At 35.0% G+C, this 25,863-nt stretch overlaps 4 protein-coding genes across 5 annotated transcripts; 2 read left to right on the top strand and 2 right to left on the bottom strand.

Annotated features, from left to right (window-relative positions):
* The first annotated feature begins 1,052 nt into the window (after positions 1 to 1,052).
* Positions 1,053 to 6,252, top strand: LOC110775108 (la protein 1). The gene is made up of 10 exons (XM_021979719.2): positions 1,053 to 1,274; positions 1,374 to 1,452; positions 1,563 to 1,712; positions 2,436 to 2,578; positions 3,480 to 3,628; positions 4,000 to 4,092; positions 4,209 to 4,578; positions 5,310 to 5,457; positions 5,812 to 5,893; positions 5,998 to 6,252. The coding sequence occupies exons 1-10, from the start codon at positions 1,224 to 1,226 to the stop codon at positions 6,098 to 6,100; spliced, it is 1,368 nt and encodes a 455-aa protein (XP_021835411.1). The 5' UTR covers positions 1,053 to 1,223; the 3' UTR covers positions 6,101 to 6,252.
* Positions 6,253 to 9,162: 2,910 nt separating this feature from the next.
* On the top strand, positions 9,163 to 17,402 carry LOC110775116 (transcription factor MYB3R-1). Of its 2 annotated transcripts, none has more exons than XM_021979734.2 (13): positions 9,163 to 9,469; positions 10,026 to 10,147; positions 10,288 to 10,538; positions 11,119 to 11,173; positions 12,351 to 12,408; positions 12,528 to 12,622; positions 12,708 to 12,811; positions 13,621 to 13,749; positions 13,978 to 15,802; positions 16,076 to 16,365; positions 16,459 to 16,573; positions 16,665 to 16,895; positions 17,141 to 17,402. In XM_021979734.2, exons 3-13 carry the CDS (start codon positions 10,426 to 10,428, stop codon positions 17,264 to 17,266), a joined length of 3,141 nt encoding a protein of 1,046 aa, XP_021835426.2. In that variant the 5' UTR covers positions 9,163 to 9,469; positions 10,026 to 10,147; positions 10,288 to 10,425; the 3' UTR covers positions 17,267 to 17,402. The 2 variants fall into 2 exon arrangements, with proteins under 2 accessions (XP_021835426.2, XP_021835419.2); XM_021979727.2 differs by having other exon boundaries at positions 10,020 to 10,147.
* A 664-nt stretch (positions 17,403 to 18,066) lies between these two features.
* On the bottom strand, positions 18,067 to 22,950 carry LOC110775134 (aspartate aminotransferase, cytoplasmic). Its single transcript, XM_021979740.2, has 12 exons — positions 22,504 to 22,950; positions 21,374 to 21,445; positions 20,919 to 20,980; positions 20,746 to 20,829; positions 20,429 to 20,528; positions 20,218 to 20,338; positions 19,959 to 20,122; positions 19,711 to 19,848; positions 19,417 to 19,538; positions 19,231 to 19,325; positions 18,988 to 19,108; positions 18,067 to 18,360 (listed from the first exon to the last, which is right to left on the bottom strand). The coding sequence occupies exons 1-12, from the start codon at positions 22,693 to 22,695 to the stop codon at positions 18,276 to 18,278; spliced, it is 1,356 nt and encodes a 451-aa protein (XP_021835432.1). The 5' UTR covers positions 22,696 to 22,950; the 3' UTR covers positions 18,067 to 18,275.
* Positions 22,951 to 23,608: 658 nt separating this feature from the next.
* On the bottom strand, positions 23,609 to 25,174 carry LOC110805859 (kirola). Its single transcript, XM_022011482.2, has 2 exons — positions 24,885 to 25,174; positions 23,609 to 24,263 (listed from the first exon to the last, which is right to left on the bottom strand). The coding sequence occupies exons 1-2, from the start codon at positions 25,069 to 25,071 to the stop codon at positions 23,980 to 23,982; spliced, it is 471 nt and encodes a 156-aa protein (XP_021867174.1). The 5' UTR covers positions 25,072 to 25,174; the 3' UTR covers positions 23,609 to 23,979.
* Between the last annotated feature and the right edge of the window lie 689 nt (positions 25,175 to 25,863).

The following is a 25,863-nucleotide window of genomic DNA, read 5'->3' as shown; positions in this document are numbered from 1 at the left end:
AAGTTGATTAAATGATTATGCCAAAAATCAATAAGGTACAAATAAAAAGAAATAGAGGAGTTAACAAACTTAATCATTCTACATCCCACGAAAGTCAATTTTTTTTGTTAAAGATTGTTTATGCAGCATTAAAAGGTAAATAAGCTGACATATATTTGGGGGTGTTTGGTTCGCAAATCTTAAGTATGAAGTATTTCAAATATGAGCTTGGGATGATCTAAACTCATACCATGTGTTTAATTGATAATTTAATTAAACTCATAACTCAAACCCCCGAGGTACGAGGTTTAGAAATTAGAACTCTAAAGGATGTGGGTTTAGCTCATACATTTACTAGAGATATCAAATAAAAGGAAAAATCTCATCCCCAAACTAAACCAAACACACGGCAATAAGAATTATGTTCCAAACTAATACCATATTGACATCATTCCTGATTCCAACATCATACAAACGTGCAAACCAAATACCCCCTTAACATTTTATATCATTGTGCGACATTTTGTTTTCATACCTGGTCCATTTGAGTTCGACGGGATCATATTCAAGTAAAGAGACTTTCATTCGAGTACATGTCGTGTCTGGTTCGTCTTCTAGCCTATAGAAACAAATCCATTTTTTTTATTTAGGTTAGGTTGAAATAATTTTGGGTCATTTATTTTGTAAATAGGGTCAAATCCGGCTTGGGTTAATTTTGGAGACTGGCTTAGTTCGGGTTGAGTCATTTGTATATGTTATAACATAAGCAAAAAAAATTATAAACTTAGTAGGTAAAGAATACAGAGATTTAACGTGGTTCACTAACAATGTGTTAGTTACGTTCACAATATATGAGAGGAAAATTGATCTTAAAGAGCACAACACTAACTATGTTTTAATTACGTTGACATACAGAGGAGATGAAAGTTTATCTTAAATAGTACAAACTACAATACATAATACAACTAGGTTGGTAGGACCAATTCAAAGACATATCTGATATCTCTATTAGTCAAGCAAGGTCAATTAGCCGGTTTCATATACTCCATGTTGGACACGATTGGACTGAAACAAAAAACAGGCCAACTACTCCGTAAAAATCTAGCCTTAACTTTTAAAAAAACCGTCCTCTTTGTTCTCTAAACCCCAACTCATTCTCAACTCCCAAAACCCTAATCCCTCTTCTTCTTCCCGCAAACCGTTGTTCCTCACTCTCACTTTCAAATTCTTTCACCCCCGAAAAGATGGCGACAACCATTTTAGATGAAGAAACCTCCAAAAAAGTCATACGCCAGGTCTAAACTTTAATTCAATTCATTAAATATGCATCTTATTATTGCTTAATTTAATTTCGTTTAATTGTAATTTGATTTATTAAATTTGATTTTTTGCAGGTTGAGTTCTATTTCAGTGACAGTAATCTTCCCCGGGACAACTTTTTAAGGAAGACAATCGAAGAAAATGAAGATGGGTGTATCCTTTTTTTTCTTTTTTTGCTCCCTTAAATGGAGCTTTTATATTAAGCTTATTTTTTCTGGGGTTTTTGTTTTGTTAAACTTAACTTGAAAATTTGGATCCTTTAGTGGTGAGTTTGGCTTTGATTTGTTCATTTTCAAGGATGAGAGGTCATCTGGGTATAGGAGATGTTAAAGCTGATGCAGTTTCTGAAGAAACTGTTAAGGCCGTTGCTGATACTTTGAGGACTTCTGATTTTCTCAAAATTTCCGAGGATGGTTCGTTTTTTTTCTCTTGATTTCGCGATATATTGCAATGCTTTTATGATTATATTTATAATGTGCATCATTTTGTTAAGTGAGTAGTTTGATAAGCTGCATCATGATTAAATTTAAAAGTGTTTCGTATTGTAACCAAGTAAATAATGACATGTTCTTTATAATTGGATTTTTAATGGTTTAATTTGGTGTGCTTGTATAGTTGTGTGTAAGTTATGATCATGCTGATACTTTTACATGTATCTTGACAGTTATGAGATAAGTAGTGTTTCTAGAAGTGGTTGTCGTATTATTTCGAGTTTTCTCTGTTTCATTTTTTCTATTTGTGAACTGCTGAAACCATTTTAGACCTGGTGGTACATTCCGATGTTTGGTTGGTTTATTGGTTGTTGCATTAACGAACCGTGTTAGTTTTGGATCGAATGATATGACATGACAAGTACATACTCTGCTTAAACCCGTAACTGTGAATATATACAGTTTGAGGTGCAAGTCGAATCAGACCATACTTGGAGTCTATGAATATTAAATGTTCTGTTGTGCTACGCGGACCACATGGTTGTGAGACTTGGTGCTAATTTTGCATTTTGCATGCTTACAAATCTTCTTTGGGATTTAATCTCTTGTTTTCACCTGTCATATGTTAGTTTATACATGTGAGTATGTGGATAATGGGTATACTTTTTCTTTTCTCTTCCTAACACAATTATGAATTTATTCCAGGGAAGAAGGTTGGAAGGAGATCTGAACTTAACAATCCAGAAGAAATGATAGAACAAGTTGATAGCAGGACAATAGCTGCGTCGCCACTCCCATATGATGTGAAGCTTGAAGATGTAGAATCTTTCTTTGCTCAGTTCGCGAAGGTAACTAAATCTTTTCTACGAGGTTTGAGTATGATTAAAGCCAAACGGTGATGTTAAGTAAAAACTTTGCATCTCTGCACAGTCTTTATTAATGTATGGATGTCTGGTTTTTACTAGCTTGATGCAAGTCTTTTAAGTTACAAATGGACATTGTTTTGGTGCATGTCGGAGATGGCTTTCATTTTCTTTCTTTTGTTCGCAATGTTATGTTTCCATTTCTCCATGTCTGTTGACCATGAAATAAGTATGCAAGTCAATGGAGTGGAGTCATTTTTGCAGCTTATTTTGTTATAATCTATTAGGAACTTGTTGCACTTTGTCTGAAGTGCTATCAAAGCCTGAATCAGTTCCCTGGGAAATTAATGAAACTTCGGAGGACAACTATGCCATATCCAAGTTGCACAGGAAGTCAGGAACCCTATCTAAGATATTTCATTAGGAAGTTTTGTTTTATTGTTGGTTTTCTCTTGAGCATGAAATTGATGAATCAAAATTCTAAATTTCTAAGGCTCAAACACACGTAACTTTGTTGAGAATGTTAAGCGCTCTGTCGATGGTGTTCAGTGGGCAAGTTGAAGTGTACTACTAATTTCAGGCAATGATTGTTAAACTTCATATCCAAAGTTTGTGTAGCGTGCTCCATTAATATAATTTACATAGAAATTCTTCAATTGTGTACCGCAAACTCAAATGGAGCATCAGTTTCAATTTTTTCTGCCATTGAGTTTTCATAGTGGATATGTCGTAAATTTAACCATTTGGTTCATCATGGGCAGTTTGCTCTAAATTAGAGAGCAACGGATGAGATATTTCATTGGGATTTATATATGAATTCAGATTAAATTCTAGCAATTCCATATCTTCTTTTTTATTTACAGGTTTGTCTATTCTCCTCTTTCAGGTTAACAGTGTCAGGCTTCCCCGTCTTGTTTCACACAAAAACTTGTTTTGTGGGACTGCTTTGGTTGAGTATTCTTCAGAGGAAGATGCAGAGAAGGTTATGTCGCAAACTTTGGCATACGCTGGTGCTGATCTAGAACTCAAGCCAAAGTAAATATATCCTGTCAAAATCCTTTGTCAAATCTTGTTTTCTATACTCTTCATTTTTTTTGTAGACTATAGTGACACTTCTTTTGACACTGCTAACCATAATGGTGCATTCTGCTCACCCGATTTTCACATCTTTTTCCTAAACTTATCTTATTTGAAAATTTGTACTTGGGTAACCCTTATTTTTCCTAAAATAAGTGGATGTGAGGTGAACTGATACCTTAGTATATCACCTTACTATTATAACTTATCTGAACTTATTTTTCCTGAAGTAAGTGGAAATAAAGTGAACAAATAGGGCCTTAGTATATCACCGTACTTAAGTTGAAAGTGGAGTGTAACTCTTACTGTTTTTTTTTGTCTTTGAATAGGAAGGACTTCATTGCTGAAAGAGAAAAGCTAGAACAGGCATATGAAAAGTCAGGTCGTGGTAATGGAAATTCTAAAGTTCCTGAAGAAGCCAGGTATGCATCTGATTTTGCCTGATCTTAGAAAGGGAAGAATAAATCCAGGATTTATTTTGTACTTGCTATATTATTTCTCTTAATAAATGTTGAAATGTTCATCACTATGGTTACAGCTATCCAAAGGGCCTAATTGTTGCGTTCACGTTAAAGAGCAAATCACAAGGAGATGAATCCAAGCAGAATGGTTCAAATGAGCACGTTATTGAGGCTGAGGCTAAGACAAATGGATCTGCAGATAGTGATAAAAATGGGGCAGCTGAAATTGTCGAGGAAACTAAGGCAGAAGCAACACCTGAAGGTACCCCTGACGAGGAAGGGAAGGAAACTGAGGGTGACGAGAAGTCTTCCGAAGGTGCTGACAAAAAGGCTGTACAAAAAACTGCACAAGAAGGCAAAAATGCAGTTGAATCCTACAAGGATGACATGGATGTTGTTATTCGTGAAGATTTGAAGGCTTTATTCCAGAAATTCGGCACTGTCAAGGTACTATTGATTCTCTACTCTTTTTATGTTTTCTTTACTTTTGCATCTGAACTTTGGCGTGATTTAGTTTATGCATGTCAGATTCTTTATTCTCACAATGGGACACATTACTTTACAGTACATTGTAGGCATATTGCCCTTAATCTTCCATCTCGCTTCTTGTAGCTTATGCAAAGTACCAGGAAAGTGTCATCAGATTGAGTTATTAACTAGTAGCTTGTTTGGAACAAAGTTTTTTTAGTAAAGGAAAGTAAAGGAAGAAAAGGAACTTCATATTTTTTGCATTTGAGAGAATTGAAAGGAATCCGTTTGGTTAACTAATTGTGAAGGATGGAAAGACTGGAACATTTATAAAATTGAAGAATTGGTTGAAAAAAATGACAGCTTTTTATTGATTCTTTCCACTCAATCCTCCCAATCTGGAAGGATAGAAAAGAGAACTTCTTATTGCGGAGCCTTTCACCTCTTCCTTTCCTATTCCTATTCTTCCAAATCCCATTTATTATTTGACACCTAGCATGGGTATTCAATTGTTTCTTTCTCTTCCTAACTTCTCCATCCATTTTCTTTCTATCAAGGACCCTTGACTTTTTGGGTAAACAAGTATGATCATTTGATCATATAGATTTAGAGCAAACCGCTTGTCAGTTGTCATGTTACATACTGTTAATTACTCAGCAAATTATTTCATCTAATATTCTTGTTTATTTCCTTTCGTTTCCGGTGTGAAGTACATCGACTTCAAGATGGGAGAAACCTCCGGGTACATTCGATTTGAGGATTCAGAGGCGTCCCAGAAAGCTCGTGCAGCTGCAGTTCTCACCGAAGATGGTGGTTTACTTGTTAAGAACTTTATCGCTACTCTAGAACCTATTACTGGTATGCAGCAAACAACTCTCATTCAGTTTGAAAATGTTTTACTTATAGTGTGATAAAATAAATAAATCAAGCATCATTTAGACTTCAAATAGAAATACTCCCTCTGTCAAAAATAATAGTCACATGTACTGTTACAATGTTAAAGAGTCAAAAAAATCACATTTCTAAAGAGAATATTAGATTATGTTAATTTCCAAACATAGCCCTACTTAAATAGTTGAATGGATTAGATTAGCGAAGAGTAGATGAGAAGAGGATAATATTAACAAAGGGCATTTTAGTGAAATCATGGCAAAGACTTGCAAAATCATTCGGAAACAGCATTAACTTGCAAAATCATTGGCTTGCTCACAGGTGATCAGGAGAAGGAATATTGGAGCCAAATTCAAGGAAGTCAGCGTAAATTCCAGGATAATAGAGGGGGACACAGAGGAAGGTCGGTTTATCACCTTTCTTTTCTTGGTTATAAAACTTAATAAGTAGTTGTATTGATATAATGATAATTATTATGATAAACTGAAACTGCTGTTTGGTGGTCAGGGGAGGAAGATTCAATAACAGAGGAGGTGGAAGGCATGGGCGATCTCGCGACAGAGATTCGCCTGCTGGTCGTCACAACAAAGTTCAGAAAGTTTCAGCTTAAGATTTTGACAAGTGTTTTGCAATTTTATGTTCACAATTTTGGTTCAAAATTCGAACTTTACAAAGGGCCTAACTTAGCTGTCATCTGTTTTATTATGCAGTGGCATCTGGTAGTAAACTTCTTATTATTTCTATATTAATTAATGTTTAATAGCTCGCCTTTTCGGTTGCTCTTTTTTCAAATTAAGTATGGTATTGAAGTTTTACTTGCTTGTTTGGTTGTTCTTGGTGAGTTTACTGCACATAATACTTTACATGGAAACCCTTCGGAATAAGGGACAGGGCACAAAAGTTTTTACCATAGATGAAGTAATCTCTCAGTGCTCAATCAGTGCTAAGAAGGGAGATGAGCTATCACAACTCACTAGTCATTCTGTTCTTAACAGTTTGTATTTTGCACTAATGTCTCTGGTTATAGTTGTTTGGTGTTTGAATATGTAAACCCATGATAAACAATATAACCAATGCACAATCTTGAGAGAAGTGTGTACTTTTCATTTGGGAAAGATAAATTAAATACAATCAATATGAGCTTTTTTGGCTTACCGTTTGAGGACTTTGTTCTCTTCTCTTGTGATAAGGTTTTGAAGTTAAGACATTCTTTCTATTTGTGATCTCGAAAGTGTTCTAATAGTATGTAAAGTTGATAGTATAAATTGACCTTACAAGAAGAGGGCTATTCCACAACATCTCATAGTTCGTTCGGTATCATTGTCAGTTTTCAGTTTTTGATTTTTTTGTTTTAAAAGTTATATGATTTAGAGTGAATAATAAACTAAAAAATAGTCATATCTATAGTCAACATATTGAATTTGAAAACTAACAAAAAAAAATGGAAATTACTTTGTGTGGTTTTCATATTTTTGTTTATAGTTTTGTTAAAAACAGAAAAAACAAAAAACGACACCGAACGGATCCTCAATATTTGGGAAATTAAGCATATACGAAGTACTTTGTATATCCAGAGCCGAACCAACAGATTGGGGTGCAAAAGTTGGTTTCTTGTTAGTACTTATATGAATATCTTTGTAATAGTCCGCAATTACTCTTGATTGTAAACAATGATTACTTAGGAGTTCTTCTGGGAATCACGGATTTCTATTTCCTAAGTTTACTTTTTTCACCTTGTATTTTTGTTTAAAAAAAGGCGTTTTACTTTTGATATCTGTGTGAAACCTAGATGTGATTAACAATTAAGAAAAAAAAGGAATTAATACAATAACTAGTTAATGGTCCGCGCGATGCCCATGAGGGGCTACATATAGTTTGATATTTTTTATTTCAAATTTACTTATAAATTTCTAAATATATGCAAGTTGAGTATAATATTAATTTCATTTATATATGCAGTTTAAGAATAAAATTAGTGAACTAAATTTTAGAGTAATTTATTTTTTATTTGTGAAAAACTTTATGTTTGTACTACTTTACTTATGACTTAAGTTTTTTTTAAGGGAAACTTAAGAAATTTGTTAAGTTACAATCGTATATTGAGTTACAAAGTCGAAATACATTTTAGAGGGAAAAAACGGGTCCGGATGAAATACATTTTAAAATCAATGACTCATATTAGTGAGAAGGGAAAATCAGGATGTGGATATTGATGAGTAAAAATAGGGGGAATTTGGGCAACATTATTTTTCTCCTATTCTTTTTTTTGGTTAATTCATGATTTTATGCTTGATTTAAGTAAATTTCTAAAAAATAAATACGATTTGTGTAGTGAATGAATAAAAAGTGAGAAACAAATTTTTTATCATAAATTGTTACTCAAATACATAAAATTGAGCGTTAAATTTTATACATTCCAAATAACAACTTTTTCTAATTTTTAATGATTTAGATTTAAAGTCATAAATTGTGTTTGTTGGAGTGATGGATAAAACTTTGCGTTAAAATATGAGAGGTCATGTGTAGTTAAATGTGGTCTAAACTAAAAGCCAAAATTGACAAATACATATAAAATTAGGTCAAGTAAAATTCAACTGCAACAAAATCATCGTTGATGAAATGACCTTTAGAGAACCAATTTGTAACAGGAAAACCAAAAATAACACGGCCTCAAACTCTTATTGTGAGAGAGATAAAACCTAATACTTCCTCTGTTTTTTATACTTACAACTTTGTACTTTTACAATACAAAGTATTCAGACATTCTAATTTGACTACCATTGGTGATTTAAACGTATGATCAAACATAGTCATACGAAATATTATTAGATTTATCTCAATGCATGTTTTTAAAATATTGACTTTTAATACTTATTGGCTAAAGTGAATATTAAGATCAAACTTGTTCATTGACATGCATACAAGTGATCAGCGATGCAAGAATAAAAAGCAGATAGAAATATAAGGGTTGAAAAACTATCCAATAGATGCAGAATCAAGATTTCATTAAAATAAACTTCCCTAATGATAAAAGAGAGAAAAAAAGACTTACAACTGTCCCATGATGATTAAATTGACAAGGAAAAACTAGGTGTTTGGGGGTCAAAAGAGATAAAAGAGGGTGAGAGGATCTAAGAAGGGTTTGATACGAGTGTGAAGTAGGCAATGAACCATCCGTCATAAGTTAGGAAATAATCTTCCTAATAAGGCATAATATGAGTGTTTTATATGTGGTTTGCTTATTCAATGTAAAAATGAGTAATATTTCTACTTTTTCTTTATTGTGTTTTCGATTACATTTTAACAACTTACAAGAAAACATGTCAATTATTGGACCAAATCAAAACAAATCATAACCAATAATTACTTAATTTTTTGAATATCACCTAATCAAACATGAATTTTAACCAAAAGGGAAAAAAAATAGACAAAACTAGTTTAATCAATAAAACATTTTAAAAAATAACGCCTAACATTAACAAATAATTTCAAATCTGATTCACGCTCAATATATCATTATCTTTACCGCTCGCCTCCTAACACAAAAAAATAGTTGCTCACAAATTTGAAAACTTCACCTTTTAAAACCACCAAAAGTAAGAAAAACCCCCCAAAAAGCAAAGGCATTGAATAGATCCAACCATAGTCAATAGGGTTAGATTTCAAATACTTTGTGGAATTTGACATTTAGTCCGCCCCTTCCAATTTGAATTTTGCTCATTAACAATTTCAGACCGTTTGGTATCTCCCCCTTTCTCTCTCCTCTGAATACAACAACAACGTCATTCTACTCAAAATCCCTCATCAATAATACTGTGTACAACGTTTCTCTAATTCAAAAAAAAAATCCCCACTTTTCAATCCACATACTCATTTGCAGATCTTTCTCTCTCCTCCTCTTCAAATGCTGCTTCCATTGATCGCTTAACTTTCTTCTCGATCACTCATTTCTTGTCATCGCAAGCTCCAGCTAACTTTGGTAATCTATCTCTTTCATTGTTCGTTTTTTGTGTGATTTTTGTGGGCTTTTTCTGGAATGTGAAGTGGGGTTGTTTGATTTTGTTTTGTTTCAATGTTTGGTAGTTTCAAATTTTGAATTGGGTTTTTCGATCTTAGTAAAAAATGGGTTTCTGGGGTTTTACGGATTAGGGTTTTTGATTGGTAGGGGGGATTATTGATTGAATGAAGTAGAATGGAGTTTGTTTTCCTGGGTTTTGGAGTAATTTGTGATGAATGTGTATACTTATGTTGCTGAAGAAAACCCTAATTTAATCTTATCAGTGAAGCGCTTGTTTGGAGAGGTTAAGATGTAGTCGGTCTGATCAAGATGTTAGTTTTTTAGATTACATTTAGAATGTATATGAATTTAAATTTATGTAATTTTCAATTTTTGTACATCATATAGTAGGATTAACAGGTGCTTAAGTGATTAATTTCATTTGAATGGTGGAGTGATTTGAATTATGATAACCAATTGATGCTATTTTCACTGATTTTGTTTTTGTTCTTTTTTGTTAATGTTTGACAAGTTTTAGGAACACAAGGAGAACCGATTAAAGGTTTTGGCTTTGCTGGGAGCAAATTTGGATAAGCTTATCATTTATTTGTTCGGGATGAACAAATTGCGTTCCTCTGAGTGACTAAGGTTCTAATCATGGTGAGACAACATGCTTATTTTCTTACCATATAGGTGTTGGTATCAATATCTTGCTTTTATCTATCAGTATGACTGTATGTACTCACTACGATTGCACATTTTTTTTCTTCTGAATTTCTTGTTTTGTTTTCTTCTTGTAGCCTTTGGGGCTGTTCTGCATAAAAGAACCTCCAACAATTGTCTAGGAAGACTGATAATGCCTTGGGGAACATTTCGTGGAGAGAATCGTCATCGAGTGGGAATTGGGGTATGCAGTTTTGCCTGTTTGTTAGATAACTATGGAAAGTGACAGGAAAATAGCTGCATCACATCCGCCTCCGGCCCCATTGGCTCCTCCCGGCTCTTTGAATGGGGCCAACAACGCCTTTCCTCGAGTCAGACCTATGCATGGGTATAAAATTCTTTTGTATCCATACTCTTTCATCTGTACTCACATTCTATGTAGAATGAGAGATGTTTTCAAGTAACTTTTTCAGTACTTTCCTTTTTACTTGTGAGTATTTACTAATTTGTACTGCGTTAGATGTTAAATAGAGTGCCAGGAGAATCTTTGTTTTGTAACTTTCATTCTTCTGCTTCTCAACCATTAAAATGTTCTTGATTTCTACTCATGTGTAGACTCACAGTCAACTCCGTGCTCTTTCTTGTTACATCTCAGTTCACTGAGATGCTAAGCTGATCTTCTTTCTATGTCACATTGGTTTTATGTTTTTCATTGCTGATTAATTATTTATTCTACTGGCACCATGAAAGCCAAGATGAAATTTTTTAATAGGAAAACAAAGCTTGTGGTTTCTCTCTAATTTTTTTAGATGACTATCCTTGGATATTAATATTTCATTTAAAGAGTTGTCATCTATTCTTATGGATTTGAGCAAATTGTATACTGTTGTTGGACTTTAGTTTTATGGATGTTCCTGTCCATTCTCTATTGTGAAAGCTAAGCTGGTGTTACTTTTATTGTGTTCTAGGAGGACCAGTGGGCCTACGAGGCGATCAACAAGGGGACAGTGGACTCCTGAAGAGGTAAATTGAATAATTTTGATAATTCTACGTGGTATTGTAATTAATTGTCTACATCTCTTCCAAATCCTCTTTAAACTATGATATTTTGGTAAATTTGCATGCCATGTGATTATAGTTTATTGCACCAAACAGTTTTTCATTTTCTAGCATGTCGTAATTATTTGCAAAAGTGCGAATAACTTCCCCTTGTTTCTGTCTATTTGGTTGTTGATAAACCGATTCTTTAGAAGGGCCTATCTAAGTTAACTGACGGTAGACCAACTATCCATCGCAAGACTCCGGGGAAACGGCTCATTGCATATCTAGTTGCTTTTTCATTAATTAAATTAAAGATGTGCTGATGTTGATATAGTGCTAGGCTCACAAGTCTCTACATTGTATGCCATTAACACTAGATATCCTTCATGTGGATGGAAGGACAAATGAAGGAATATGGGGATTCCTTAGGTCATCATACCTATAACTGGTAACTTTTTCACTGGCCATTTGACCTTTTTGAGGCCTTCATTTCAACCAAAGACAGCTCTTCTTGGATTTGATTGTGGTATGGTGTTCCTCTACTGGTAAAATTATTCCGACAGAGCGAATCCAGAAAGAGTTCCAGGCCGCTCTAATAAAGATCCAAAAAAAATATTATATTGGGTTTGCTGCATAATACAAACCTTTTTTTTAATCTAAGGCGCTAGACTAGGGGTGGTTTATGTATACCCTGAATAGTGTTTAAGAAGGCTTAATAATGCACTGAGACGTTAGGGGTCCTAGAGCCTGGATGCAAAGCGCATGCGTGAGACGTTTGCCTCATTGAAGTGAGGCTCACTTCCGAAAGTATATGGTTCTGACTTCTGAGTGTGAAAACAGATTTGCAGACTGTAGATTTGATGAAGCTAATGTTACCACTCAAGTCTAACATTTTAAGGTTAAAATGCCTTAGCCCAGGTCCTTTTAAGTGCGTTGGCAGTAGTGTTTAGACGTGTCTTTCAAACATTGTCCTGGAACAAATATGGTTTGAGTTAGAAATGAGTAGGTCATTTTTATTTTTCTTGTAGCGTCGTGATTAGTGAAGTTGGAATTCTACTTTAGTTTTGAGATTTAGTAAACCTCCATCTCTTCGACGTCTAATTATTTTTTCTTTGAACTGTTTTCTCTTAATAATTGGGCATTTCTTTTCTTCTTTCAGGATGAGATTTTGCGCAAGGCTGTTCAGCGCTTCAAAGGGAAAAATTGGAAGAAGATAGGTGTGTTTGTTTGATTAGTTATATTTTATATCCCTGATTCCCTGATGACCCCTTTTGATAATTTTTGTTGTTGCTTAAATTAGATTATGAAGATATTAATCATGATAAGTAATTTGCAGCCGAATGTTTCAAGGAAAGAACTGATGTTCAGTGCCTGCACAGGTGGCAAAAGGTCCTCAATCCAGAGCTCATCAAGGGCCCCTGGTCAAAAGAGGTATTGACTTCTGTAATAAGTGTCAACAGTCAAGTCCTTTTCTTAAATTTCATCATAACATTGGCACACCTTTTATCCTGTTCAGGAGGATGAAGTTATTGTTCAACTGGTGAACAAATATGGACCAAAGAAGTGGTCCACAATTGCTCAACATCTTCCAGGGCGTATAGGGAAACAATGCCGAGAGAGGTGTGAACCAAAAATCTTTCCTTGTTTGTTTACATTTTTTAGTTATTTTTCAGCAGAACCTGTGTAAAGTTTTGTATAAATTTCATCACTTTTAACAAGTGTTGATAGGTTTAGTGTAGTTGACTGACATCTTGACCAGCTTACACTCAGAGTCTCTTCAGTTAGGCGCTAAATAAACTGCTCAGGTAGCAAAAGTTCTATTCCTTTGTAACAAGATATTATGAAATGTCTCTCCAGTAAGTTACATGAAAGATTTTTTTGAGATTAATTGCTATTTTGATTTTGTATTTAGTAAAACGTTGTTATCAAGACATACTCCTTTCTCAGTGTTTATGAAAGTGAATATTGTATATTAAATACCAAATCATCAGACTCCTTTCCTCCTGAGAAATCTTCATTGGGCACAAAGGATTATTTCATATCATGTATAGATCCACCTTGCTTGGGCTTGACTCCTCCTTTCCATAGAACAAGGTGATATTAGGAAGTAGCCAGTTTCTATTGTATTGTCCTGCTGATGTCATATACCTCTTTGTATTTTCTGTTAACTCTTTCAAGTACTTTCTTCTTCGCATTTGCATTGTAAAATGCTCTATTTTCTTGGACCCTTTAGCTGCCAAATTTCCGTCTTAAATATTTTTTTTTACTGTTTTTATAGGTGGAAAGAAAATTGGCTTTTGATACTTTAGCCTTTAAAATTGAAACAATTTTCTTCAAGTCCCAAAGTTCTATAGAAGAAAAAAAACATGAGACAGGAAGATATTTGTTTCTGACATTTTTGCTGCATTGCTTTTGATTCGGATCAATAGGTGGCATAATCATTTGAATCCTTCCATAAACAAGGAGGCATGGACTCAAGAAGAAGAACTTGTTCTAATCCGTGCTCATCAGATGCATGGGAATAGATGGGCCGAGTTAACAAAATATTTGCCAGGAAGGTGTGTGTAACTTTTTCTTATTGTTCCTTTCCTCTCAATTCTTGAGACTTTAAGAAATCATCTTTCTATTCTATTGCCTTTATTTTGTAGACAAGTCACTTTCCTGCAATCTTCTTGCTACGCTTGCCAATTTAGCTGTATATTTGATTGTTGATGACTTGATGCTGTTGTTATTGAAGTTTCTCAATGCCTTACATTCTGAAGTTGTTAATCTTTTTGGTATCTCAGGACAGACAATGCTATTAAAAATCATTGGAACAGCTCTGTGAAGAAAAAACTAGACTCTTATATTGCTTCAGGACTCCTTGCTCAGTTCCAAAGCCTGCCAGTGGTTAGCCATCAAAGTCAATCCATGCCTTCAGCTTCCTTGCTAGTACAACAGAGCAGTGGAGATGGTAGTGTTTTCAAAGATGGAGCAGAGGTGGATCAAAATTCAGAGTGTAGTCAAGTTGCTTGCTCTCAAACTGCAAGTGACATGTCTAATAAGGAAGACTTCTTGTTGTGCGAAGAATCAGATCATGGGAAGTTTCAAAATACTAGTCCTACTGCATCATGTTCCGAGCAATATTATACAGAGGATATCACCATTACCATTCCTGATATACCTCATGAATTCAACTGCTCATCTAAATACTTGGAGGACAATATTTCCAGGGAACCTGGGACTTGTGCAGCTGAGAATAGCAGCTTTGGCACATTCAGCTTACCCAACTTTTCCTTTGCAGACTTGGCCACTGACAGTTTATCAGGAAATTACTATATTGCTGATCCAATGAGTGACATAGTTCCTGGACCTTCTCACCAATCTGTTGAGTATGATGCACTAGCTTCTGTCAATAATGTAGCTGCGAATTTAGAAGCATCAGGACAGAAACGGAAAGCTGAAGAAGGCTGTTCTGAGCTCCTATTGGAACATGAAGGGGGTGATGGATGTCCTGGGAACTTCTCTGACATTATTGATATGGATAGATTCAGAGAATTTTTAGGTTACCAAACTATTTATCAACACTCAGAACCAAGTGGAAATGTAGATTTGCGGCCAAATACTCCTTTGGATACATTGGTAGAAGCTTTAAACTGTGAACATCTCTCTACTATTCCTTTTGAGGTTTCAGTTGAGAATGGTTTTATGATCGACACCAAGGAATACGATCAAATAAATGACAGTGGGGCTGGATCTGAAGCGAAGGATAGTGCTAATGTGGATGAGGGTCATGTCCCTGCGATTAACAATTCTGGCTCTCCATTGACAGAACAAACAGCATCAAAGGCACTGTCAAGATTAGTTTCTGTAAATACATTTGGTCTTGAAACATCAGATAACCAGCAAACTCATTCTAATGTAGTTGAACGACCTATGAAAGCTACCTGTAAGCAGGAAGCTGGAATTCTTTGTTACGAACATCCTCGAATACCATCTTTGGACGTACCATTTTATAGTTGTGATCTTGCTGATGCACATCAAGAATATAGTCCTCTTGGCGTCCGCCAGTATATGCATTCTAAGAACAGTATGACTCCCTTCAAGTTGTGGGATTCACCATCCTCTGATGATAGTCCAGATGCCAAGTTGAAAAGTGCTGCTAAAACGTTTGGAAGTACACCATCCATCCTGAAGAAAAGACATCGTGATCTATTGTCACCTTTATCACCTTTGTCAGAAAGGCGATGTGATAAAAAGACTGGCAGCAGTTCTAAACAAGTGTTTTTGTGCACCTCCAGGTTGACCAATGAGTTTTCACGTTTGGATGTTATGTTTGATGAGGCTGATGATCAGAATAATGATCAGAATGGCAAAGAGAAGATAAGCAAACCAGAATCCCCATCTTATGATCAGAATATTCACGCCTCAGTAGAAGATAAAGAAAACATCTGCCCCGCTCTTGAATGGAAAAGAGAAGAGGCAAGCCATAACCAGGCCGAATCAGGAGACAGAACTTTAGAGGAAAACAAAAAGGACTTCAGAGACCTAGATAAGGAAGAAAATCTTGAACAACATCCAGAGAAATCAGTCCGCGAAGACTGTGCTTCAGAAACAGTAAAGAACACTTCTGTAAGTACTACTTGTGTGTCTTTTCTTTTATAATAATTCTAAATTACTTCTCAACATCACATCATTTAAGACTTTTAATCAGATTGCTTATCATCCTTGTGACACGCCTATGGGTATGACCTCTGTTTTAGTTGAATAATTTTATTGTGTGCATTCCTTTATTGTTTAACCTCACCCGCGTTTATTGTTCAGCCTTACCATAACTAGCCAACGAAATTGTTTGTTAACTTAAGCAGACGGTGTGCCTGATTTTGTCATTATTGGTATAAACAGCTTAAAGGAGTCCTTGTTGAACAGTACTTAAGGGATACACAAAATTCTTCTTCGGATGGAGGGGGACCTAAAGCTGGGTCAGAGGCAGGCGACAGAGCTCTAGAAGTTCACGGCTTGAAAAATACTTCCAAACAAACAGCCATGTCAGATTTGATGACTAGTAAAACTAAATGTATTGTAAGCCCGCCCTTGCTTGGTCAAAAGAAGTCGTGTTACCAGTCGGTTTCTGCAGTTACTTCGGTGATGGTTGACAGCCTTGTAAATGAAGTTGGTTCTGAGAATCTAAACATGTGAGATTCTAGCTTTCTGTCTGTTGGACACTTCTTTATAATACGGAGTAATTGCTAATATTTTCCAACGCATGTTGCTTTCAAATGATTCAGATTTGGCGGAACACCTTTCAGACGAAGTCTTGAATCTCCTTCTGCATGGAAGTCTCCTTGGTACTTCAGTTCTTTCATTCCGTGCTCAAGATTTGATTCAGACACTATGATCGGGGTATTGTTTGTTGTTTTAACAGGTCTTGTGTTGTGATGTACAAACTGAATAATTGCTCAAATATACTTACTTTTCTGTTTTCTTCAATCAGGATATAAATGGGATTTTCATGAGCCCAGGAGACAGAAGCTTGGATGCCATCGGGTTGGTGAACCAGATAAACGAAGAGAGTGCAGGTGCATACGCAGATGCCCGTAAAGTTCTGGGAAGTGAAACTCCTGAAAGTATTCTGAGGCAACGATGCTTGAAAAATCAGAATTCAGAGGGCGACATCAACTATTTTTCCAACAGTCAGCTTGATGGCCGCCAACAAAGTGTCTCGGTTAGTTTACTTAATCCCTTGTCAGAAACTCAGTTATATATTTATAGTCTTTCAGATTATTATGCAATACATGATTCCATTATATGAACCAAAGTTGAAGAGAAAAGAAACAAAGTGATATTACTGGTAAAATGTATCTGGAAATGCTTAAAAATGAACTACTTGTTGCTTGCCTGGGTTCATTTCTACTTGTCACAAGTTATAAACGAAAAAGCTAACCAAAATTTTGTCTGTGATATTTCCAGTCGGAGAGGCGTGTTCTTGATTTCAGTGAATGCGAAACACCAGCAAAGACAATGGAGAAGGGGAAAAGTGTTATAACGACAAGCTTATCAAGCCCTGCTCCTTGTTTGCTGAAAAGTTACAGATAGCAGTATCAATATTTGGGCGGAGCTAGTATATAATGTTTGTTTCTAAAATGTATTATTTCTTGCAATTTTTTATATTATGAAGGAAGCAATTTATTGAAAATACTTTTAATTCCATAAATTCTTTTGCTCTTCCGAACTCCTCTCTCTGTTACAAATATTGATTCTTCTTTTTTCAAAATTATGCTCCATCGGTCTCGACATAAAATATGATGTGTGACATCAATTAAACACGTACACAAAATTACAGAAAACCATTAAAAGAGGAACAAGACACGACCATCAACTTCGGTAGATCCCTTTGCTTTGTCCAGATGATGCTTACATGTTGTGTGACATCAATTGAATACTTCTTCTGTTTAATTTTTACTTGCACCATTTACAATTTTACCGAAGATTGTAAATAGTTTAAATAGTTTATGTCAATGAGTAGATATGTACTGAAGATCGTAGTCGGTAACAGATCAGTGGCGGATTCATGAATTATAATTAGTGGCAACACTAAATCGTTTAAGAAAAACTGAAATCAAAGAACATACGGAATAATTATGTAATTGGACTAAATAAAATAGGTAAAGACACTGGAAAATTTCGACCAAAACTAGGTAATGAAAATACAAAACCGAGTTAATTTGTTGATATATTGTGTTGTGATGTTATATACTCCATCAAAATTAACCATCTGACTTTCAACATCTATATATACGAGGGAGACCTTTATCATGGAAAGACTATTTATTATTTCAGGCTTCCTGCTATAAAGATGTACAGAGTACTATAAAAACAAGTAGTGAAGGACTAAATAGTACGAAATATACTACGTATTACGGAATATTATTATTATTATTATTATGTCATTACATTCTGACGAAGTTCTCCGTATGTATTAAGATCTTACGCTTATAGGGAAGTATACACTTTACACCTGATTACCTAACTCTACTGAAGCTTGACCTGATCAACATGCTCCAGCCAATATGTTGAAGCAATGACATCGTAAATAAGGAACAATTTATGACATGCGTGTAACAGCAGCGTGTATAGCATCTGCAAGATGAGGAATGGTCTTGGAACTTAGACCTGCCATGCTAATCCTCCTGCCAATGAAAAGGGTCAATGTTATATGTATGTTATGGTTCATAGGAACGTAACTGTGTCTGTATCAGTAGCATCTGCTACTTATGATTAAAAAAAAAATACTACCTGACATGCCCATCTTCAAACACTGTTATAATAGGAATTGCATGTTTTTTAAAGCAAAAGTCGCAAACATATTGTTATGTTCGAGTTAGGTTTGGCATTAGGTTTTCCTGGTCGGAGTCCATTCAGGTTGGGTCTAAAGTCTATTAGTTTCTGATAAAAGTTCATCTATATAAGTAACATACTTTTCAGGTCAGGTAGTTCCCCTGTTCTAGTCTGTTGAATCAGGTCATGTTACTTTGGATTCAATTAGTTTATTGGGTAATGTGTACGAGTCCTTTGATGGCGCACATAGGTCATTAGTAGAGTCATTAGTCTCATTAGCAAAGACGGCCTATGATGATAGTCAAAGGTTCAAAAAAGTGCAGCTTACAGATGAAAGTACCGTTTGACAAGCTCAAACATGCTAGTTCCTTTGAAATAAGGGCTAGCAATAACAAAAGCTTTTCTCCTCGCAATAAAAATGAATGCTAGCTAGTAATGCGTTACTAGGTAGAGATTCTAGAAAAGCTATATGAACTTACCCATCAGATGTCATATAAATGTGGTACTCGTTAGTCATGAAAGCGACTTGCTCCTTATTTAGTCCGGTGAAAGTGAACATTCCAATTTGCTTGATTATATGACTCCAGTCACCTGGTGTACCTGTTCACAAAAGAGGGAGGAGAGAAATTTCAGTCCTATGATTGCAAATATTGTCCCGATTTCGATCACAGAAAAAGACCAGCCACATAACATAAATCAAGATTTTTATGTTAAAAATTGACCTCGAGCACGCAAAGCATCAAAGAGTTTCTGCCTCATGCTAATTATACGGTCAGCCATTGCCTTCAACTCGACCGTCCATTCGTCAAACAAATTCCTTCAATGAATAGTGAAGTTTTATTAGAAAACAGAAGATTGAATTGATTGCAAAAAACAAGCATCTCATTAAATTATGAATGAACCTTTACCTGTCACGGAGAATAGTAGCTACAATGGATGCACCATGAATGGGAGGACTTGAGAACATGGGCCTAACTACCAATTTCAGTTGACTCTCAACCCTGTTAGCCACATCAGCTGTTTTACAGACCTATCAAATTCAGACCACGATAGAAGTCAGTGTGTAGTGCAGCACACAAGTTACGTGTCGGAAAAATGTACGTGCATCCAACCAAACAACGTTGAACGAGCGTGAAGAAAGTGGAAATTGAGGCACACAAAGTTGCAGGAAGAATGTAAATTTCGAGACAATATGTTCTTACAATGCTTAAAGCGCCAACACGTTCACCATAAAGGCCCATATTCTTAGCATAACTCTGAGCCAAAAGGCATTCACCACCATCAGCCACAAACATCCTAACAGGTTGAGCATCCGTGTCTAAGCTTCCACTTGCAAATCCCTATTATCAAACATTTAGAATTCAAACAACGTAAACATATTGCCATCAGCTTCCAATGTCTACCACCAATTATTGATCATTAATAAATGAGTTCAACCTAACTGATGTACCTGATAAGCACTGTCAAAAAAGGGTAGCAATCCTTTTGATCTCATCAATTGTCTGATATTTTCCCATTGTTGAATCGTTGGGTCCACACCAGTTGGGTTGTGAGCACACGCATGAAGCAACACAATAGCTCCTGATGGAGCTGAACCAAGGTCTTCTAAGAGGCCTGTGGTGTCCATGGACAGTTATATTATACAAGTGCACAAATTGGGTAAGGTAAAACACAAGATGTAAGTTTACTTAAATTTTAAATTTTCCTACCGCTAAAATGTAGTCCACGTGTAGTCGGATCATAATAACGATAAGTCTTGACAGATAAGCCAGCCAGTGTGAATATCTTCGGGTGGTTTCCCCATGTGGGCTGGGGAATGTATATCGTCCTCTGCAACACAAAACAAAGTTTAAACATTGACCAACAAATTATACAAGGAAAGCACAGAGGAAGTGTTTGGTTACTAAGGTCGAGACTTACCTCGTGATAATGTTTCGCCAGAAATTCACCTCCCACCCTCAAAGAGCCTGTGCCAGATAAGCACTGGACAGTAGTGACTCTATTCTCTCTAATAGCTGGGCTGTTATCAAGTAAAATGAAAAACAACACAACATCTATTAAGTTTTTCAGAGAGTATATTTATCACAACTTAGAAGAGAATCATGATTATGGGTTCAACAGATTTTATCAATTCAAGTGACCATTAGTTGAGTAGCATATATGCATTATGATTATATGTACAGTCGTGTTTGGCCATTAAATTCTCCATCAAATGCTCAAGGAGTCATGGTAATTACCTGTCTGCACCAAACATCAATTTAGCACTCAGTTTATTGAATTCTGCAAGCCCAGTGATTGGGAGGTATTCTTTAACTCGAGACCTATACAAAATAACATATATCGATCATTTTCCTTATCTGGATAAAGATCCAACTTATACTTACACGGTTACACCACCTAATAGACTTGCCTGTCAGTAATAAGTTGCTGCTCAGCTTGTCTCACTACATTTAAAACCAGAGGTTTACCTTCCTGAAATAAGAAGGAAAAGCTATTAAAACACGGATGTAATAGCTAAAGTTATGCTTATGGAAAGATCCTTTTTTTCTCTTTAGCCCATGTACAGGTCAGTAATTTAAAACCTAAAAACTTATCAACATTAACTATATGAAAAACTAGCTTCTCTGAGTAAGAAGAACCATCTATTTTCAATCACTTTGATAAACTTTTCAAGTAGCATAATCTTAATGCAAATGGTAGTATTTGGTGCACATTTCCCAGAATCTATTTTAAGAAGCTATTGTGAAGTTAGGATACAGAAAACTCTGGTCGTGGAGAACAGGAACTACTCTTAAACCTGAGATGTGAAATATCTTGAATAGTGAAAGCTCTTAAACATCAAATGAATATGAGAGAAATGCTTACCTCAGTTCGATAAGCACCGACACCTAGATTCAACTTTACAGGACTTGGGTCTTTGTTGTATGCAACAGTTACCTGTTAGAAGCATTTTAAACCGAAAACATGTAAGCTCAGCTAAACATCCATGCTTACAGAATACCCAGACTAGGTACTTTTCACAGACAAGTCTGTAAGAAGGCAGATGGTGTGGGAAAATTACAGCAGCAAACGAAAAATTTCTATATAAGAACAGCAAATCATGTATGGAAAACTTCCTAAAATCAGAGTTGACCAATAGTTTGATTTGATATTATGCACTTTGACAAGTTAAACATGCACTTTGCAACACTCACTTCATCTACAAGACTACCACTGAACCATAAATTTCTTCATCATTACTGCCAATTCATATCAACAATCTGATACAGGAACTGAAAAACAAAACAGTCAAGGATTTAATAAACACCATCCCTCCAAAACCGAAGAGATTTGAAAGGGGAAAAGGGAGCTCAACTTCCCCCTTCCTTTCCCTTCTATCAAGCTATACAAACACACGTACTGTTAGTTCATAATCTTTCTAGAACCACAATTAATCCAACTAACAACGCACGAATTACATCCAAGTCCTCATCACTTTCACGATCATGGAACACAATATATGTAAATCCTACTAGGTACCTAACCAAATTTGCCAAAATACACAATATATGTCTTACACACTATTTGTTCTTCACCCAGGGCCAATCATATCTCTTCAATTCAAATAATTCGGCGTGACATAAAAATTGAAACTTCAAGAATTGAAGTCCCAACCAATTGAGTATATTAGAAGCTAGCATTCAATTATTTTCTGTGTAAAATTAATAGCCACGTTGACAGTGTAATTTTCTGTGTAAAATCCGGGATGGAACTTGTATATGAAACATCTCAAATCAAAATCAAAACCAAAAGAAGCATATGAAACATGAATTGTCATCAACCAACTCCAAATAATTGCAAAGCTGAAACCTTTCTAAGAACACAAGCCTAATCAAAAGAACTAAAACAAACCCATTAATCAAACACAAACAAAATCCGTCAAATCTCCAAAAAAAAAAAAACATAATTTTACATCAAATTGATATTGACCTGAGGTCAAAAGAGGGAGAATTTACCCCAAGAATTGGATCTTCAGGAGCTTTAACAACATGGGCAAACACAGAATTGGAATTCCCATCAAACCCAGATGTAATTGATGCATTTAACCCTTCATTTTTACAAGCTTCAATTGTTGAAACCTCCAAATGTCTTGCTAGAGTGCTCAATCTTCGGCTTGCTACATATGATATATCACATTTATGCTCCATTTTCACAAATTCAATCAATTTTACTTTTCAATTTTTTCTTTAATAATAAATTTTGTTTTCGATTGACTAAAATGGGATGAAATTTAGTTGGGGAGAAAATCGTTCCGTGCAAGGACGAAATGAAGATCTGGAAATGGACCCCGTATTTGATGAGAAGTTGACATGTGGATATTTGGCACGAGGTTCAAGGTGGAATTTTTGCAATGTTCTTATCTTCTTTTGCGGTGACTGAAAGTAACAAAAAAGAAATGGAGTACCTCGTTTGTTGTTTTGAACTCATGAACTGGTTACTGGAGTTACCATTTGATTCGCCTTGTTGTCGGAATGGATGTGTACCTTGTTGTACGGATACGGATACGGATACGAAGTACGGTTACGGATATTGGTTATGCGGAAGCGTGAATTAAAGGTTGATATTAATAGGATGATAAGGTTCTAAACATCTTTTATCGTGTGGACGTGTTGTGTTTCTGACATATTTTGGACATGGTTAGATTCATATTTTTGCAGAGTCCGTGTATCAGAAATGTGCACTAATTTTTTTTTTTTTGAGGGAAGATGATTGACGACCAAATAGCAAAGTACTTCATAGTAGTGTTAATTTAGTTACTTTGGTACATCGTAGATAGTGCTAATTTAATTACTTTCCGACGATTGGTACTCCTAATGCATTAAAAAAAACTGATAGGAAATAAACTAGAGTTATTAAAAATATTACAATGTCCAACTTCAGCGATCTAATTAGCTGTTGGATTGCTTTCCGGTAGACGTGATGGATCTTCCAAGTTAAGAAAAAACTGAGGATGAGGTGATCAATAATCAAGTTCCTACGCTAGAAGAATGTCGAGGAGTGGAGAGTGGAAAAGGGGAAAAGTTAAGGGGTACTCTCGAAAAGTGATAAGAGTCGATAAGGTTGTACTTTAAAAGACAAATACGCCCAGTGATAATAGATTCTAAAATAAAATAAAATACATTTTTATTTCTAAACACGATATATCTTTGCGTTGCACGAGGTTAAAAATTAGTTATATGTATACATTGACACAGTAACAAAGACGTGGTATTGGTATACTACATACATAAACCTTGCACGTACTTGATTAAGACACCCTCAAATTAACGAGATCACAACCAACAAACATCTACCTAATCCAGCTGAATCACATCTAGTAATTAATATATTACACCATGGCTTTTATTAATTTATGCGAAAAAGTAATTAACTCACACAGGAAATATGAATGATGATCATATTGGACAATATATAATATATATGATAATTCATCAAGCCTTGCAAAGATAAGAATCAATATCTTTAGCCATGGCTAGCATAAAATCGACGTACGCGGTTGGTTCAGGAGCATCTTGATTCATCTTTTCATATTCGAAGCTCCACATAACAATGCAACCATTGTTGTTGTTATTTGGAATAGCTTGCATCTTGGACTTAAATGTTTTGTAGTAATTCTCCATGATGTATCCTTCATGATAACTATGCCTCACTGATTTCTTCTCTTCATCTATCTCGTCCACCCTTGTCTTGATCGATGCACATTCACCAATATTATCTGCAGTTTTACATCCATAATTATCATTACATATAATACAATCTCCGTTTCATATATATGTTCCTCACTTTTTTATTGTCCAATGCACTACTTTCATCATTAACTAGGTTAGATCCCGTGCAACGCACAGATGAAACTAAATAATTTTTTTCTCTATTCTATCTAATTTTTTAATAAAACAAAATCATAGAATTATCAAATTTTGCCATAATACACGTGAAACCGTAATTTTGAAGAAAAAAAAATCAGGAAATTAGATTTTTTAAAAGATATTTTAATTAAATTTTTATTTTAAAAAAATTCTAAAGACACACTTGAAGATGACATTTGTCATTCCTGATGTGTCTTTTAGTATATAGTATTGATTGATAGTTTATGTTGTACATTAGTAAAATTTATAAAAAGTAAATATTTAGAAATTTTAGATTGAAAGTTATCTGATCCAATGAGATCTCATGCACAGGTTAATATTTTTTCTATTATTTATGACGGTAAAAAAGTTTAAACTTTGACCAGATTAATAGTAACTATGAGAAATATTATGGAATAAAAGTAGTACGAAACAAAGGAAGTACGAAACAAAATATATAGAGATGGAGCATAAAATTAATTTGTACTTACTGATAACATAATTCCCAGTCAAGACAGCACCAACCTTATGCCACTCCCCATGATTGAGCACAGTTTTTTGAACTTTAGATGGACACATATTTTGAACCAAGTATATTTTGTGAGCCCAAACTTCAAACATCTTTTCAGCTTCACACTTTAGCTCTATTTGCCCTCCTACCCTTTGAAGCTGAGCCATTTCTTCCCCTCTTACTAACAAGTAACAACTACTCAAACTCAGTAAATCTTCTATATATGTTTCGATCGAGCTCGAGTGTTTATTGAATATGTTTACCAATAAACTGCTTAATTTATATACAAGTGCTGGTTCACTCTCCATAAGACTAAATATAGCTAGGTACTACGCATCACTGTGAACCGCTCCTTTAATTTAAAGATTATTCTCCATTAATGTTTTAAACAATTAAAATTTCCTGTTGGTGATCGAATTAGGGCATCGAAAATGGCCCACTTATATCAATCATGCCTAATTTATTTAAGTTACTTAAGCATTGACATTAATTGATTAATAATATCTCAGTTTCACAATAGATCAATGCATTATTTGAACTTTATATATTATACTAATTTCCATCATCGATATCTTTACTTACATATTAATAAATAAAAATTATATATAACTTAGATTTTTCAAAAATATGTATTCAAATTAACTTAATGACAAATAAGGATACAAAAAATTTCACTACATATGAGTAATAAATGTGGTCTAAGTTAGTAATTAAATGTATAGTGAGAAAATTCAATATGACCAACATAGAGTTGGCTCAAGTGGTAAGCAGCTTGATGTCGCTTAAGGGAGGTTTCGGGTTTGAGGCTCGTCGTATGCAGAAACTCTTATTGGGAAACTCACCCACCAAGACAAGGTGTGCGGTGCGGATCAGATCCGGATATAGCCGGAGCTAAACTCCGGTGAACCGGGTGTGCAAACTAAAAAAAACACTCAATATGATGCATCTATTAAGAAAAT

Source organism: Spinacia oleracea, chromosome 1, assembly GCF_020520425.1.
Source record: "Spinacia oleracea cultivar Varoflay chromosome 1, BTI_SOV_V1, whole genome shotgun sequence".
NCBI classification, from domain to species: domain Eukaryota; kingdom Viridiplantae; phylum Streptophyta; class Magnoliopsida; order Caryophyllales; family Amaranthaceae; genus Spinacia; species Spinacia oleracea.
The sequence above is the reverse complement of the archived record's forward strand: the minus strand, read 5'-3'. Positions and strand labels throughout refer to the sequence as shown.

Excerpts from the sequence above, each read along its gene's own strand:
- LOC110775108 (XM_021979719.2), top strand. The coding sequence starts at position 1,224 with ATGGCGACAACCATTTTAGATGAAGAAACCTCCAAAAAAGTCATACGC. Across the intron at positions 1,275-1,373 it reads CCAAAAAAGTCATACGCCAG|GTTGAGTTCTATTTCAGTGA; the intron begins GTCTAAACTTTA and ends GATTTTTTGCAG. Across the intron at positions 5,458-5,811 it reads TACTCTAGAACCTATTACTG|GTGATCAGGAGAAGGAATAT; the intron begins GTATGCAGCAAA and ends GCTTGCTCACAG.
- LOC110775116 (XM_021979734.2), top strand. The coding sequence starts at position 10,426 with ATGGAAAGTGACAGGAAAATAGCTGCATCACATCCGCCTCCGGCCCCA. Across the intron at positions 13,750-13,977 it reads ACAAAATATTTGCCAGGAAG|GACAGACAATGCTATTAAAA; the intron begins GTGTGTGTAACT and ends TTGGTATCTCAG. Across the intron at positions 16,896-17,140 it reads GCCGCCAACAAAGTGTCTCG|TCGGAGAGGCGTGTTCTTGA; the intron begins GTTAGTTTACTT and ends TGATATTTCCAG.
- LOC110775134 (XM_021979740.2), bottom strand. The coding sequence starts at position 22,695 with ATGGAGCATAAATGTGATATATCATATGTAGCAAGCCGAAGATTGAGC. Across the intron at positions 20,981-21,373 it reads TCGGTGCTTATCGAACTGAG|GAAGGTAAACCTCTGGTTTT; the intron begins GTAAGCATTTCT and ends TTCTTATTTCAG. Across the intron at positions 20,123-20,217 it reads ACGTGGACTACATTTTAGCG|GCCTCTTAGAAGACCTTGGT; the intron begins GTAGGAAAATTT and ends TGGACACCACAG.
- LOC110805859 (XM_022011482.2), bottom strand. The coding sequence starts at position 25,071 with ATGGCTCAGCTTCAAAGGGTAGGAGGGCAAATAGAGCTAAAGTGTGAA. Across the intron at positions 24,264-24,884 it reads GACTGGGAATTATGTTATCA|ATAATATTGGTGAATGTGCA; the intron begins GTAAGTACAAAT and ends GTAAAACTGCAG.